The sequence below is a fragment of the Pelodiscus sinensis genome, chromosome 31, assembly GCF_052426305.1.
Source record: "Pelodiscus sinensis isolate ZL-2025 chromosome 31, ASM5242630v1, whole genome shotgun sequence".
NCBI lineage: Eukaryota > Metazoa > Chordata > Testudines > Trionychidae > Pelodiscus > Pelodiscus sinensis.
The window spans coordinates 3164636-3178585 of NC_143082.1; the positions used below are offsets into that span (position 1 = coordinate 3164636).

Genomic DNA, 13950 nt, shown 5'->3' on the forward strand with positions numbered 1-13950 from the left:
CCTAGTGTAGACGTATCCTATGATACTAGAACAAAGAACTTTAATACTGGGTACCAGCGAAAGGGCATTTGCTAAGCAAGAGCAGAAGCCTGTTCCAACAATCATCATGGGTGGTAAGAAGGAACGGAGGGGGTGGAGGGCCAGCAGGGGTATATACTGACCAGTATAGTGGCATCTTTCCAGGGGGCTCCCCAGCTGGCCCGACGGGTGCTACTAGGGGAAAAATTTCTGACAACACGTGCACACTGCATGCACACACCTACATGGAATGGGCGTGAGCAATCACTTAAAGAAGAATGGCAGGTCCCTGTGGGAATAAGCGTATAGAAACACATAGGCCAGTTCCGGCCATGTAGCTGCTAGAAGTGTGCACATGACACAATGTTATGGGCTTTAAGCGTATACTAGCAATATTAACATATCTAATGTGAATCATACCCATTGAGCATGCAATATATGACCTTAGCCCAACATACGGCAGTGAACACATCAGAAATAGATTTAACCCCCCTCAAACATTCAGCTGTTTCTAGTGACTCAGATCCAGTTACCCCAGCCTCCACTACAGAGCTGAGACCCCATCGAGAACTGCCCCCCTGTATCAGCTTCACAGAAGACACACATTCTGCGTGGGGTTTTTGCAATGGGTATAAAAGCGTCGCACACAGCTTTGCGTTCTGTTCCGCTAGCCTGGGAACTTACCTTGAGTGCTCTCTGGAGACAGACAGGGGACAAGGACCACGAGGAGAAATACTTGAGAGAAATAAAAATAAATGTGTTTTTAAATGTTATCCAAACAGAAACGAGCAACACAGAGACAGAGACAGAGACAGAGACAGAGACAGAGACAGAGACCAAGAGAGAGACGTCTCCTGGCCCTTGTCCAGGGACCAAATTTTGCTGGATGACTCCATTGTGATTCTAGTGTAAATCCAATGAAGTCCGTTCTTCCATTAATAACTGTTTATACCATAGTAAATGCAGGAACCCCGGCTTTGTGCCACTCCCGCAAGCTGGCTTACCCCACTATCTTGAAATTCCTCTTGTGCACTGGCTCCATGTTACGCCCCCCCAACGCCAACCCTGGGCACAGCAGCTTCCCAGAGATGAGTGGTAGGGCCGAGATACTTCTATGCTCTGGCTATTGCCAGCTGCTGAATGGTCCCTTGGGCCTAGGATGCTTCTGGAGAAATCAGGGAAGGCTTTAGGCTGCTTGCAGGCACCAGACTGATCCTGTTATCGCCTGGGATTCAGTGGTTGGGAACATGGCTGAAAGCATCTTAGACCCATCCAGGCTCTGGTCTCACGGTGAGTCCCTTTGAGCCAGCCCCAGGAATCTGACCCATAAATCTAAGCATGTTTCAGCAAGTCTGGATGGAGTCTCCATTAGTGAAACATGAGCACGGGAGGGAGCAGAGGAAATTGCCTGTCACACCAATGTAGGTGTAAATTCGAGCTCTAGGAGACTTACCTGGGCTTGCTCTGACCAGCTGGCGTGTGAGGAAGAGAAGTGTGGCCGTGTTTGGGCAAGTAACAGGAGAGGCTCCCTGCCCCGACCACATCCCTGTCCAAGGCCACTGGTAGGCACTCAGGGCAGCTAGCCCCTCCCACCATTATGAGGACACTTCTCTGTGTAGCACGCAGCTAGACGAGAGCTAGCCCAGCTGTGTCTTCCCCCGCTGGAGCACACACCTTCCTGCTCTCGTGCAGATGGACACATGGACCCCTCTGGGCTCTCCGGGCCCCACCCCTGAGTCCAGCCCATGGACTTTGTTCCACTCACCCAATGGACGCACGTCCCCGCGGGGTCCCATGGTGGCTCCGACACTCTCAGGAGCGGTTGAGCTCTGAGGGCTCTGAGCTTTGCAGCTTCCTTATTTTGGGGAAATTAGGCAGGAAGCAAAAGTGACTCAAGCCCTTGTTTCAGATCATATCAACCTAGAGTGCCGACACAGCAAAACACTGTCCAGCCTGCCCTGCCCTCCCTCCTGCTGCCTCCCTTATCTTCCAGCCCCATACTCCGTTACTTTGCAGTGAGACCCTATGGGGAAAACCGAGCACAGTGCAGATGGCCCAGCCTCATTTCACTGAATCACAGAAATGGAGAGTTGCAGGGGACCTAAGGAGCTCGAACAATCCACCTCCAGGTGCTGAGGCAGGACCAAGTGGACCTAGAACATCCCTGGCAGGTGTTTGTTCAACCTGTTCTTAAAGCCTGCACTGACAGGGACTCCACAACCCCCTCAGTGTGTGTTCCTCTGCTGAACCATCCTCAGAGTTAGAAAGTTTTTCCTGATATCTAACCGGCTTCTGCCTTGCTGCTGACTACGTCGGTTCCTTCTTGTCCTACCCTTGGGGGACCTGGGTGCCACTTATCACTGTCCCTCTTATAACAACCTTTTACATATTTGCAGTGTTATCAAATCTCTTCTCTGCACAAAACATGCCCAATTCTTTCAACCTTACCTCATGGGTCATCTTTTCTAACCCTCTGCTCATTTCTCTTGCTCTCCTTGCATCTGTACTGTTTGTCCTCATCCTTCTCTTAGATCAGCGCCCAAATCTGGACATGGTACTCCCACACCAAATAGCGTCACCTCCCATCTCTACCCACCCCACTCCGGTTATACATCCCAGAATGACATTTGCCTTTTATTGACAGCCTCACACTGTTGACTCACATTCTCTCTGTGGTCCACCAGAAACCTCAGACCGGTTTCTGCAGTTCTGCTGCCGAGCCATTGAGTCTCCATAAGTCCCCGACTGGCCTTGCAACCTCTATATGGACAAGAGGAAACTAGCAGGTTTCCTTAGTTGGAGTCAGAAAAAACTTTTGAAATTGTACCGCTTTCTGACCCCATCCACTAGGTTGGATGCCTATGAAGGAAATTGCCTCGCTTTGGTATGATTTGTTCTTGACAAATCCATGTTGGCTGTTGCTTATCACCTTATTATCCTCGAAGGTTTAATAAATTGGTTGCTTCATCATTCCCCAGTTCTGCTCTTTTTTCAAGACAAGTACCATGTCTGCCCTTGTTAGAAACCTCACCCATCCTCCATGAGAGCTGGAAGATTATTACCAATGGTTCAGAGGTTGCTTTGCCTAGTTTCTTAAGAGCTCTAGCGTGAACATTGTCTGTCACCACCAAAATGCATAGATTTAACTTAGCTCAATAATTTTTGTTAACCTAGCTATTGTTTCCCTATTCTGGCCCGTGTTCCTTCCCTCTCATTAGTATTAATGGGTGTTATGGCTCTGGTCACAATTAACGGTTTCAATCCTGTATTCAGGAAAACTTAAGAAAGCCCACATTGAGTGGCTGGTTGCTGACATACTGGTCAGAGATTGCAGTGGGCTGGGGTTCCTATTGAATCTTCCTGTCACTGGTCATCTAACGTGGGGAAGCTCTAATGTCTCATCATTTTCTGAGAAGAGGCTCTTCTGAACAAGAAACAAACAGGAAAGCAGATCTTTCTCCAGATCGCAGTGAGGCTACTGATCCAGGAGATGGTGTTGTCCACGTGTCAGCCCTTACCAGCCCTTATCTGCATCTAGCGGCTTGGAAACACAGTCAGACCAACCATGCTGCTCCAGGCCCCACTTTCTCCCCTGAACCTCTTTCCCCATAAACTCTGTCCCAGAGCCTGCACTCTAACCCCCCTCCCAGAACGAAACTCTCAGAGCTCAAATGCCTCCCTTACCCCCTGCATCCAAATGCCCTCCCAGAGCCAGCACCCTGCACCCCAATCTCCTGCCCAGCCCAGAGCCTGCTCCGGTCATTACTTCGGATGGAACATGCACATGGAAGTCCATTCGGTGTAGAGGGGCGCCTTCCGTTGTGACCCACTTTTTTTTTTAATCAGCCACTTGAATTGTCCCTCCAAAATGTGACATACTGTGTAGCAAAAACCAAAACCCCTCTCTGACTGAGAAGGCCCCTGACTGAGAAGGAGAAATTCACTCCCATTTTCCCCTCTCCTGAAGGGGGCTCAGTCTAGCAAATTGTGTGTGTGCCAGCCCCACAGAAGATGGCAGGGTCTGGCATCCCAGCTCAGGCTCCCCAATGCTGGGGATGGGAAGCCCTGAGCCCTGGGAACCAGATCCATGCAAGCTAGGGGAAGCCAGGGCCACATCTGGGCCTTATGTTCCCCACCCCCTATCTCCATGATCCTATTTTAATCAGATAACACCACACTCCTTATTTACTTTCTCCAGGCTAATAACAATTTTGTAGACCGGGGTGGCGGCCCTCAAGACTCATGGCATTTGGGGAGCCCGTGCTCACACTCCAGCCTTCCTGCTGCCCCACCAAAGGACTAGAGAACAAAAAATCTACTAGTCAGTGCCACGTGAGTGAGGGTTTGGGGTTTTTGGGTTGTTTTTTTTTTTGTTTTCTCACTTGTGTTCGGCTCCCAACTGATTTTGTGGGTCAGCAGCCACCCACTTCATAGACCTCTATCATATTCCCCTGTTACCCAGGGGACAAGGGTAACCAGGAAAAACAAGAAGCAAGAAGGTGACCCCAGTATCAGGGTAGCCCCTGGTTCAGAGGATGCAAACCCCCTTTCCTCTTGTCTGTCACCGGGAGGCAATAATTACTCTGGGCACCCTCCCAGTGTGATGAAGGACACTGCAGGTAAGTTTCACAACTGTATTAAGGGATTAAATTACAATAATTGGGAAAATGGGAGATTTCAAATGAGAACTGAAAACAAAGAACAATAGTGCGCATCCCTAACTCAACCAGTAGCTGTACAAGAGTGCAGGGAGTCTAGCAGGGAGGCATGTCGCCTGGGTCCAAACCCCTCTTTGGCCAATAAAGACGACAGAAAAGACCTCAAAAGCGATAAACCCCTTTGACATTTTAGAGGCGCTGATGGGTGCCACGCGCAGGTCGAGGCCTGGGCCCTTCAATCCTTAAGCTAATGGGAAGCTTTTGGGGAGGAACTCCCGGGATAGCCCAGCGGGGAATGTTGATGGGTGACAGTGGATCTCTGATAGTCAGTAAATCTTCCCCTTCCCTTGGCACAGCCATGGTCCGGGGCTGACAGGGTGGCGATGGAACAGAATAATCCTAAGGCCACAAGCCACCCACCCCCAGAGCCTGGTAGCGCTTCTGTGGCGCGAAACCTCTGAGGTGATGGAATGTTCAGGGGCCGTTCCGGCGGGAAAAACCGGTTCCATCCGGTAAGAACCAGCTTAGCTCAGCTCAGCGTTCTCTAGATGCTGACAGACCTTCTGCTCAAAATGGCGTTCAATGACTCCATCTTGAATGGTGCCACAGGGCGGGACGCACTGCCACGGCACCTCCTTCCAGTAGCACTGGGAATTAGCAGCCCACAGGACACCTCCTTCTGGCTGGTGTCTCCCCATGTCCTTACTCCACGCGCCCCAGTCTGGACCCACGCCGCCTTCTTCAAGACACTGTCCTCCGGCAGTACCCATCCCAGTGTGTGTCAGCCCCCTTTGGAGAGGAGGGGTGTTTATCAGTCTCTGCACTCTGGGGTCCCAGGGAACCCTGAATCCCCCTATTCCCACCTTGCCTCAGTGACCCATTTTCAGTCTTCATCTAGCCCCTGCCACAGGGGTAAACTGCAGCCTGAAGTGGCCACTCATCCTAGGCAAGAGGGTATGAACTTGCTGCCTTTTCCTATCCTGCCTGCCCCCCTGCAGCCCTAGTACTCTAGGCCTTGCCTCAGGCCCTGCAGTCTGGGAGTGAGTCCCCAGCCCTGCCTGCCTTTCCTCTCTGTCTTGGGAAGCCACTAAGCTTCCCTTAACAGTCAGGCCCTTCCTGCTTCTCCTGCTGGAGCAAGAGAGTCTCTCTTGGCTCCTGGAGCCCTTATTTATACAGCCCCCAGCTGGGCCCTAACTGGCAGTATCAGCCTCAGCCTCAGCTGTCCCAAGGCTGGGCTTTAGCCTTAAAAGGCCAGTGCAAGGCAGATGCCCATCACAAATGGCTTTCACAAACAATCCACTAGAATCATGTGTAACTAAACATTTAAATACAAACCCACACATTAGCCCTTATTCCCAATACCCCGAGTCATCTCTTGTCCTAGCTGAAGATTCCCAGTCTTATGCATCTCTCTGCATATGGAAGCTGTTCTATGCCCCTAATCATTTTGTTGTCCTTCTCTGTACCTTTTCCAATTCCCATGTTTTGTTTTGTTGTTTTTCGAGATGAGGCGAGCATTCTAGATGTGTCGCATGCATTTATATACAGGCAATGATATTTTAGGGAACTGTTCACAATCATCACAAGATCTCATTCTTGTGTGGTAACCGCTAATTTATACCCGATCTTCTTGTATGTGTAATGGAGATTGTGTTTTCCAACCTGCAGTATTTTACACTGATCACCATTGAATTCCATCTACCATTTTGTTGTGCAGTTACCAAGTTTTGTGGGATCCCTTTGTAACTCTTTGGAATCTGCCTGGCACTTAAACTAGTTTGAGCATTTTGTATCCTCTGCAAATTTTTGTTTGCTGCTGTTCCTGTTTGCTGCTTTTTCCAGATCATAAGTTGAATAGTCCCACACCCAGTACAGCCACATGGGGACGCCCATTATTCACACCTCTCATTTGAGAAAACTGACCATTTATTCTTACCCTTGGTTTCCTATCTTTTAACTTGTTCCTTATCCATGACAGGATCTTCTTTTTCACCCCATGACAGCTTATTTTGCTCACAAACCTTTAGTGAATGACCATGCCAAAGCCTTCAGAAAATCTAAGTACATTAGATCCACTTGAACACCCTTGTCCACATGCTTGTGAGGCCTGATTTCCCTTCACAGAAACTAGGCTGACGATTCCCCCCAACAAATCATTTTCCTTGGTGTCTCTGACAATTCTGTTTTTTAGTGTAGTTTCAACCATTTTGCTGGTACTGAAATCAGGTTGATGTAGCCTTACAGGCCATTATACACTGCAGGCTTCTTGCGCAAGAAGCCTTTCGCATAAGCGTTTTTGCGCAAAAACATCTTGCACAAGAGCACGTCCACACCTCAAAGCACATTGCAAAAGTGATGTGCTTTTGCACAAGAGAGAATCCACACTGCATGGACACTCTTGCGCAAGAAAGCTCTGATGGCCATTCACAGAATAGCCATCAGAGCACCTGAGCTTTTTCTCTCTGGAGCGTCCACACTTGCCTTTTTGCGCAATAGGGAATTACGCCTCATAGAAGGTTTACCCACACCAGCAAAAGCCCTCTGTTTTGCTGTTTTACTGCTGATTTACTTGTGCAAAAGCGCATTTGAGGTGTAGACGCTCCGCAGGTTTTTGCACAAAAACCTTGCAGTGTAGACATAGCCTAATTGTCTTAGATATCCCGAGAGAGCCACGACCTTTGCACCCAGCAGACAAGATACCATGTGGGTCTTTCGGTTATCACAAAACCAGCTGTCTGTTTCTAATGATCAGGGCTCGACGATCACGGCGAAATCCGCTCACCAGCCCTGCACTGCACAAGCGCAAGTCCCGCATTGCGCATGCGCGTGCTGCCGGTAAACAGGGCGCTGGGCTGAAATCTACTCACCACGGGCGAGTAGATTGAATAGTTTGTCGAGCCCAGCAAATTATCAAACCTCCCATTACTAACACCCATCTCTGCCTTTCCCGCACGAGGCATCCTCAGCCCCAGAGGTTATTGCAGCAGCATCTGGATGGAAGGTCCCAACTGTGGGCTCATTCCCCACTGTTCCAGCACAGAGGCTATGCGACAAAGGTGGGACCATTCCACTGTGTCCCCGCAATCTGCGAGGAGCCCCCTTATGCTACTCATCGCACAAACCAACGAGGGAATTCAAAGATGATTGTCGGCTGAAGGGGATGTAACCTGGCCCAAGGCAACAAGCACTGAGCTTATAATGGAGGGACAAACAAAGGGACTCCAGCTCCCGAGGGGTGTTTCCAGATCAGCTTATAACTTTAGAATGTCCCAGTGTCATAAGTGCCTAAGATTGACACAGGCAGGAAATGCAAAGGCGACTGTCCACCAGCATCTCAGACCCCACAGGACAGAGCTATGCTTATAAGAAGCACGCGGGATCTTTTCAGGGGAAAAGGCAATGTGCTGTGTTTATTGAGAGTACAACTTAAAAAACTGCATATGGATCCACCCTCCCCCCCCCCCCACTCCTGCCATTGTTTTATAGTTATCAGCCTGTAGCTTGGACCAATCTAACAGCCAGTTAAATGGGGCCCCAGTGGGAGAGGTGGGTTCTCTCGGTTGCAATCCAATGGTCCAAGGCTTTGCCGAGTCTTATTGCAAGACATCCCGGCTGCATCTAGACTGGCAAGTTTTTCCGCAAAAGCAGCTGCTTTTGCGGAAAAACTTGCCAGCTGTCTACACTGGCCCCTTGACTTTCCGCAAGAGCACTGACTTCCTACTGTCTGAAATCAGTGCTTCTTGCAGAAATACTATGCTGTTCCCGTTCGGGCAAAAGTCCTTTTGCACAAAGCTTTTACGCAAAAGGGCCAGTGTAGCCAGCTCAGATTTGTTTTGAGCAAAAAAGCCCCGATGGCGAAAATGGTGATCAGGGCTTTTTTGCGCAAAAGCGCGTCTAGATTGGCATGGATGCTTTTCCACAAAAAGTGCTTTTGTGGAAAAGCGTCCATGCCAATCTAGATGCTCTTTTCCGCAAATGCTTTTAACGGAAAAGTTTTCCATTAAAAGCATTTGCAGAAAATCATACCAGTCTAGACGTAGCTCCCAAGTTTTGTATAAATTCCTCCCTCTGCTGGCCTCCGAGCTGAACTACAGCCAACAGCTGCCTGCTGCGCTGAAGCTAAACAGTGTTGCTCTCTTGCAGGTGAAAAGATGCTGGCAGCTCTCTGTGAGACTGATCTCCTCTGTCCACTTAGCAGATACAGCATGAACACAACCAAGCTCTTATTCCCCGATGCTCCCCAGAAGGCAAGGACCCTCCCCCCCTCCACATTGAGCACATCTTCCCTGGCATAGGTTTGCATTAATGTTCTACCACTTCCCCATTCAAGCGCTTTAAAAGCTCTGTTGCGAGTTCCCTAACCTCTGGTGTCGCTGGAGAACATCCACACTAGCAGCTCCTGCCACCACCAGGAGAGCGGTGCACGGTGGGCGCTCTCCCACCATGCAACTGGCAGCAGTGGGCCTAGGGAAGTGTTTGCAGGGCCTCCTGGGGCAGGTGCAGATGTCTCAATCCCGTAGACAACCATGGTGGGGAGAGTGACAGCGGGGGTGGGGTGTGGTGGACCGACAGTGTACGCTGAGGGACAGTGTGTCGGCAGGCAGGCTGTCTCAGAAATGCAGGCAACTGCAGGAAGCAACTGCGGGAGGGAGAGATCCCAACCTCCGCCCCGGCCTGCCTCTGTTCCTATCATGGGAGACAGCAGGAGCATTCCAGAGTGAGCTGCTTCTGTGTCCTGGAGCAGCACGGCACATCCCGCGCTGTGCGAAGGGAGCTCTGAAAGGGGCAGGGCGCATGCCTGCAGGGCGGCTGAGTTTGCACAGTGAGTGCAGTGGTCGCTCAAGGCACTGTGGGACACCTCCGGAGGCCAATTACAGCGATCAAGGTGTCCACACCGGCAGGCCAACAGTAAGGCCTCAGCACCAAACCCCTGATGACTCTGGGAAGTGGCTTTATGACCTCGTTATGACTGAGGGGTCTGGACCCAAAACGAGGCTTGTCCGTGTGACCGCCTCCGGTGTTTATTGAAAAAGGCTGATTTTTAGTGCAAAACCGTGCAAGTGTCGACCAGACCTTTGTGACTCATTCCACACTCGTCCTCTGTCCTGTCAACAAGTCAGTTAGCGCCGATCAGAGTGAATTACTTTTACAGTTTTCAGAGGGGTCACCAGGTGAGCCTATTTCTGCAAATCAAGGCAACCTGGGGCCCCTTAAAGACTAACAAATTCATAGATACAACTGACAAAGTGGGTTCCAGCGTAGGAACGCTGCTGCCCAAATAAATGTGTTAGTCTTTAAGGTGCCATCGACTCCTCGTTGTTTTATTTACAATGCAGGTCCTTGGAAACGGGACTAAGAACCACAAAATATCAGTTACATGGTAAATACCTTAAGCCGCTCCTGAAACTGGAGACAGAGAGTTGAAAGGCCCCATTCCACACACACAGAGGTTATTTTTGAATCAAAGCTCCTACAGCAACCACCCATTTATTTAGATCCCCAAGTGTTTCAACACAGTGTTCATAGACACAGATGGTTATAGCCTGTGGGCCCTTCCTCTCCCCTGACAGTTTCTCGTTGTGATTTTCAGGGAGCTGTAATCTCCTCACCATGGCGGGGACATGGGCTGGGGGTTCTGTAGATAGGACATCACCACAGCAGATATAGACAACCTGAAGCCAGAGGAAAAAAATGAATAATGTTAAAAATAAACCAACCAGGAGGTTTTATTTATTATTTCAATTAGGGATGTAAAGGGTTACATGGTTACCAGGTAAGCATGATTCCTGGGATAACCAGTCAACCAGTGCCCAGCCTAGCCGGAACAGCACCCCTAACTCACAACACAACACAAGAGGCCAGTTAACTGGTTAATCGTACAGTTTAAGAAGTTAATATTTTAAATGGAATTTTACATCCCTAATTTCAACATCCCCCTTCATGTCTAGGTCTCATACAGCACCAGCATGTCAGTGAACGATTCCCTGGTTTGCATTGCTGACCCTGCACGCGGCTTGCTCACCACACAGAAATGGAGCCGTCTCTCCAGGGCAAGGCAGCCGTTGCCTAGCATCAAACTCTGCACCAGTATTTCAGAGGAGATGAAAAATCTTCCATTCAAGGAAAACTGCAGAGCAGGTGTTTAAGGAAAAGGACTGTGGGTACCAGAGTTGGGATTGGTCAGGATATGCACCCGCAGCTCAGCTTTTAGGAAAAGATGCCGTGAAATGTAATATCCGAGAATGATCAAGACTTTGGTTCGGAATCTCATTCTAACCTGGCGTCTCCCACAGAGCAGCCTCTCTTCCCAAGCACCATGCGGGGGCACTGGCTCGCTGCTCACTCAGATAACAAGGGCTCCGAACTAATCATCACACCATTTATCCCCCTTTCACAGATGGAGAAACCAAGGCAGCAGGAAAGTGTCAAAGTACAAATCATGCAGGATTAGGGGCAGAGTTAGGGCCAGACCCCAGAAGTTCTGGCTTCTACAGCTCTGCTCAAACCACAACGCAGCAGCCTCTGGTGAGGAGGGACTGGTGGGGGGTGCTAGCTACATGACCCTCCCCAGCCCGGGGAAGTGGCAGGGCAACCCCCTATACCGCAGGCCCTGCCCCTGCTCTGCCCTCCCCCACTTCTTCCCCATCTCTTCCCCCAACCGAGGCGGCCCAGGGGACTAGTGGGGCTGGAGGTCAGGTGCCAGCAACAGGAGTCTGTACTGCCCTGCCCCGCCCGCCCCCCCACTCACTAGCAATGGCAGGAGAAGTGGAGTAAGGAAGCTCTAGCTCACTTGGCTCTCCTGGCCACATCACTCCATTTCCTGCTGGGGAGTACAGGGGCAGTCCCGCCACCCCTCCACAGAGCAGCACACCAGGAGAGCAAAGCAAGCTGGGGCCACTGCTGCCAGTGAGTGTGGCTGGAGGGGGAGAGGAGGGGCAACTCCTGCTGCCGGCACCAGGCCCCCCCCCCCCCCACTTGCCACCCCATCAGTGGCTGGCCAGGTCTTTCCGCCAAGGGCGTTTAGCGCCCATGACACACGCACACATCTATGCTCCCCCACCCATCGCCCCTGCACAGGCAAGTGGGCACATTTGGACACGCATCTTCCACTCCCATGGGCAACGAATGAGAAGCCAAAGGAACACAACAACTCACATGAAGCTGCTCATCATCTGTTTGGTGTCCTCTGAGCTTCTGGAGTTGGCAAAGCTAATGAAGGAGCAATAGACGGCAATCCAAGCGCACCACTTCAGCTAGAAACACAGAGAAACTCATCTGAGAGCTGCCAAGGGGGCCCTCACCGGATCTCTCCATATCTTCACTATCTAACCGCACCAGGCAAGCATCCAAACTCTTCAAACATTCACTAGACAAAGTTCCCAGTTCCTGCTCCCTTGGGAAGCGAGTTAGAGCCAGTACCATTGCACAGACTCATGCAGCAAGAGCTTAGAGTTGGACTTCAGTGTCCTGACTCCCAATCCCTTGATTTAACCATTAGGCCACAATCCCTCCCCCAGCCAGGAAGAGACCACAAGAGCCTTGACTCCCAGTTCCTTTTCTACTCATTACACACTCAGCCAGGACTAGAAGTAACGAACCCTCCTCTTTCCACCCAGTTTCAGCGCAATGGCTTAGACTAGTGATTCCCAACCTTTTTGAGCATATGGACCCCTTTTCAATCTATTAAAATGTCATGGAACCCCCTCCCTGCGGCAGGAAAAGAAAGAAAAGGAAATGCCCTTTATTTTTAAACTTTCCACAGACCCCCTGCAGTACTGAGGCAAACGACCAGGGGGTCAGCAGTCCACAGGTTGCTTAGCCCCTCCCCCTTCCATCTCCCAAGTCATTTAATCTTGGAAGACTGTGGAATCCCTCTCACTGGAGGTTTTTAAGATCAGGCGCAGGCAAAATACAGCTCATGGCTGAATCTGGCCCACCAAGCCTTTGGATCCAGCCACAATCTGCCAGGACCCTCAGGCAAAGTCCCCCCTGCCTATGGTAGTCCCAGGCCACTCCAAGTGTCTGGCTGCTGGGTTCATGTGTCTCTCTGTGCCACACCCCTTATGGGAGTGGGGGAAGACTTCATGCACTGTTCCCACAGCCAGCACAATTGCCACAGCTCCCACTGGCCAGAAACAGTTGAAATCACTACTATTTGTAGCCCTGCAGTTGAGCCAATTGCTCTCGCTCGGTGCCAAGGGTTTTTTGGCACAACACAGATACATTCTAGGTAGCGTCTAGAAGTCCCTTTCTGCTCTGCAATCTTTCTTGGAGTCTGTGAAAGCAGCCGCTTGGTTCAGGGAACAGGCGCTGTGAGTCAAGGCAGCGCTGCAGGGCCCAGCGGCACAAATGTTCTTTGTAATAAGGAGTAACGTGGCTCGGGTTTGCTTTGCCAGGAAGGCACCGCGCCCGCCCCAGATCTGACGCTCGTTCCTTTCCTGCTCACCTTCAGCATTAAGCCGCACATGCTGAAAATCATCCCCAGCAGGTTCATGTAATCGGGAGTGGGGTCTTCCAGCGTGGGGTTGTTCTCCGTGGTTGGCGGCTTGTACCTACACAGCGCGTCAGGACAGAGAGAAGGGAGCGTTAACTCAGCCCCGGTCACCCGCGGGAGCACCCAGCGGACCAGGGATCTGCCCAGCCCTAGCTCGGGGGGGCGGTTCAGGAATCAGCGGGGGGGGGGTCTCATCTGGGGCACAATCAGGCAGTGAGATGCGGAGCCTCCCGCCTCCGCTGACCAGGCCGGAGGGAGGGAGCGGGGCGTGGCCGCCATGGGGGGGGGGGGGAGACCGGGGTCTCCGCTTCCCTCCTCCGGGCCACGCGCCAGGGAACCCGACAACTGCCCCCCCCCCCCGCAGCTGGGCACCGCGATCAGACCGCTCCCCCGGGGGGGGGGGCGCCCCGCAGCGATCGCTCAACCCGCCCCGCCCCCCAGCCTGGCCCCCCCCCCCCCACTCACCTCAGCACCTTGTTGGGCCGGCGCGGGTCCGCCATGCTGTTGCTGGACATTGGCTCGCGCGGGGGGCGCGGTTCGGTGTAACACGCCCCGGCCCGAAGCGATGGTTCCGGTTAAACCCCTGAGCGGCGCGAGCCGAGTCCCGAGCCGGCCCCCACGCGGGGAGGGGGCGAGCCGGGGCTGACAGCGAATCCCCCCCCCCTCCACACACACACACCCCGCGGCGGGTCCCTGCTCAGGGGAGGCGGGACATGGCGGGGCGGAACCAAGGGAGCCGGGGCCGGGGGACGGGAATAGGAGCCGGACACGGAATTTCCG

The 13950-nt window shown here is 51.9% G+C and overlaps 2 protein-coding genes across 7 annotated transcripts in view; both read right to left on the reverse strand.

Moving 5' to 3' along the window:
- The window catches only part of LOC102453197 (adhesion G protein-coupled receptor E3-like), a 54014-nt gene extending 48985 nt beyond the window's left edge, over positions 1-5029 (reverse strand). For all 6 annotated transcript variants that reach the window (XR_016348151.1, XR_016348150.1, XM_089774652.1 and 3 more), the window contains exons 1-2: positions 1784-5029; positions 703-753 (exon numbers count right to left, since the gene is read on the reverse strand). Coding sequence is in view for 4 of the 6 variants with exons in the window: in XM_089774652.1 (XP_089630778.1) it covers positions 703-753; positions 1784-1814 (82 nt within the window). In the remaining 2 variants the exon portion in view is untranslated. The remainder of the gene's footprint in view (positions 1-702; positions 754-1783) is intronic.
- Positions 5030-10144: 5115 nt separating this feature from the next.
- WDR83OS (WD repeat domain 83 opposite strand) lies at positions 10145-13831 on the reverse strand. The gene is made up of 4 exons (XM_075902430.2): positions 13636-13831; positions 13123-13228; positions 11832-11929; positions 10145-10348 (listed from the first exon to the last, which is right to left on the reverse strand). Exons 1-4 carry the CDS (start codon positions 13683-13685, stop codon positions 10282-10284), a joined length of 321 nt encoding a protein of 106 aa, XP_075758545.1. The 5' UTR covers positions 13686-13831; the 3' UTR covers positions 10145-10281.
- Between the last annotated feature and the right edge of the window lie 119 nt (positions 13832-13950).

What these genes read in the sequence shown, in the direction of transcription:
- WDR83OS (XM_075902430.2), bottom strand. Translation starts at nt 13,685, where the DNA reads ATGTCCAGCAACAGCATGGCGGACCCGCGCCGGCCCAACAAGGTGCTG. An exon ending in CGGCCCAACAAGGTGCTGAG is followed by an intron (nt 13,229 to 13,635) that starts GTGAGTGGGGGG and finishes CGCGCTGTGTAG; the next exon opens with GTACAAGCCGCCAACCACGG. An exon ending in CAGATGATGAGCAGCTTCAT is followed by an intron (nt 10,349 to 11,831) that starts GTGAGTTGTTGT and finishes CTCTGGCTTCAG; the next exon opens with GTTGTCTATATCTGCTGTGG.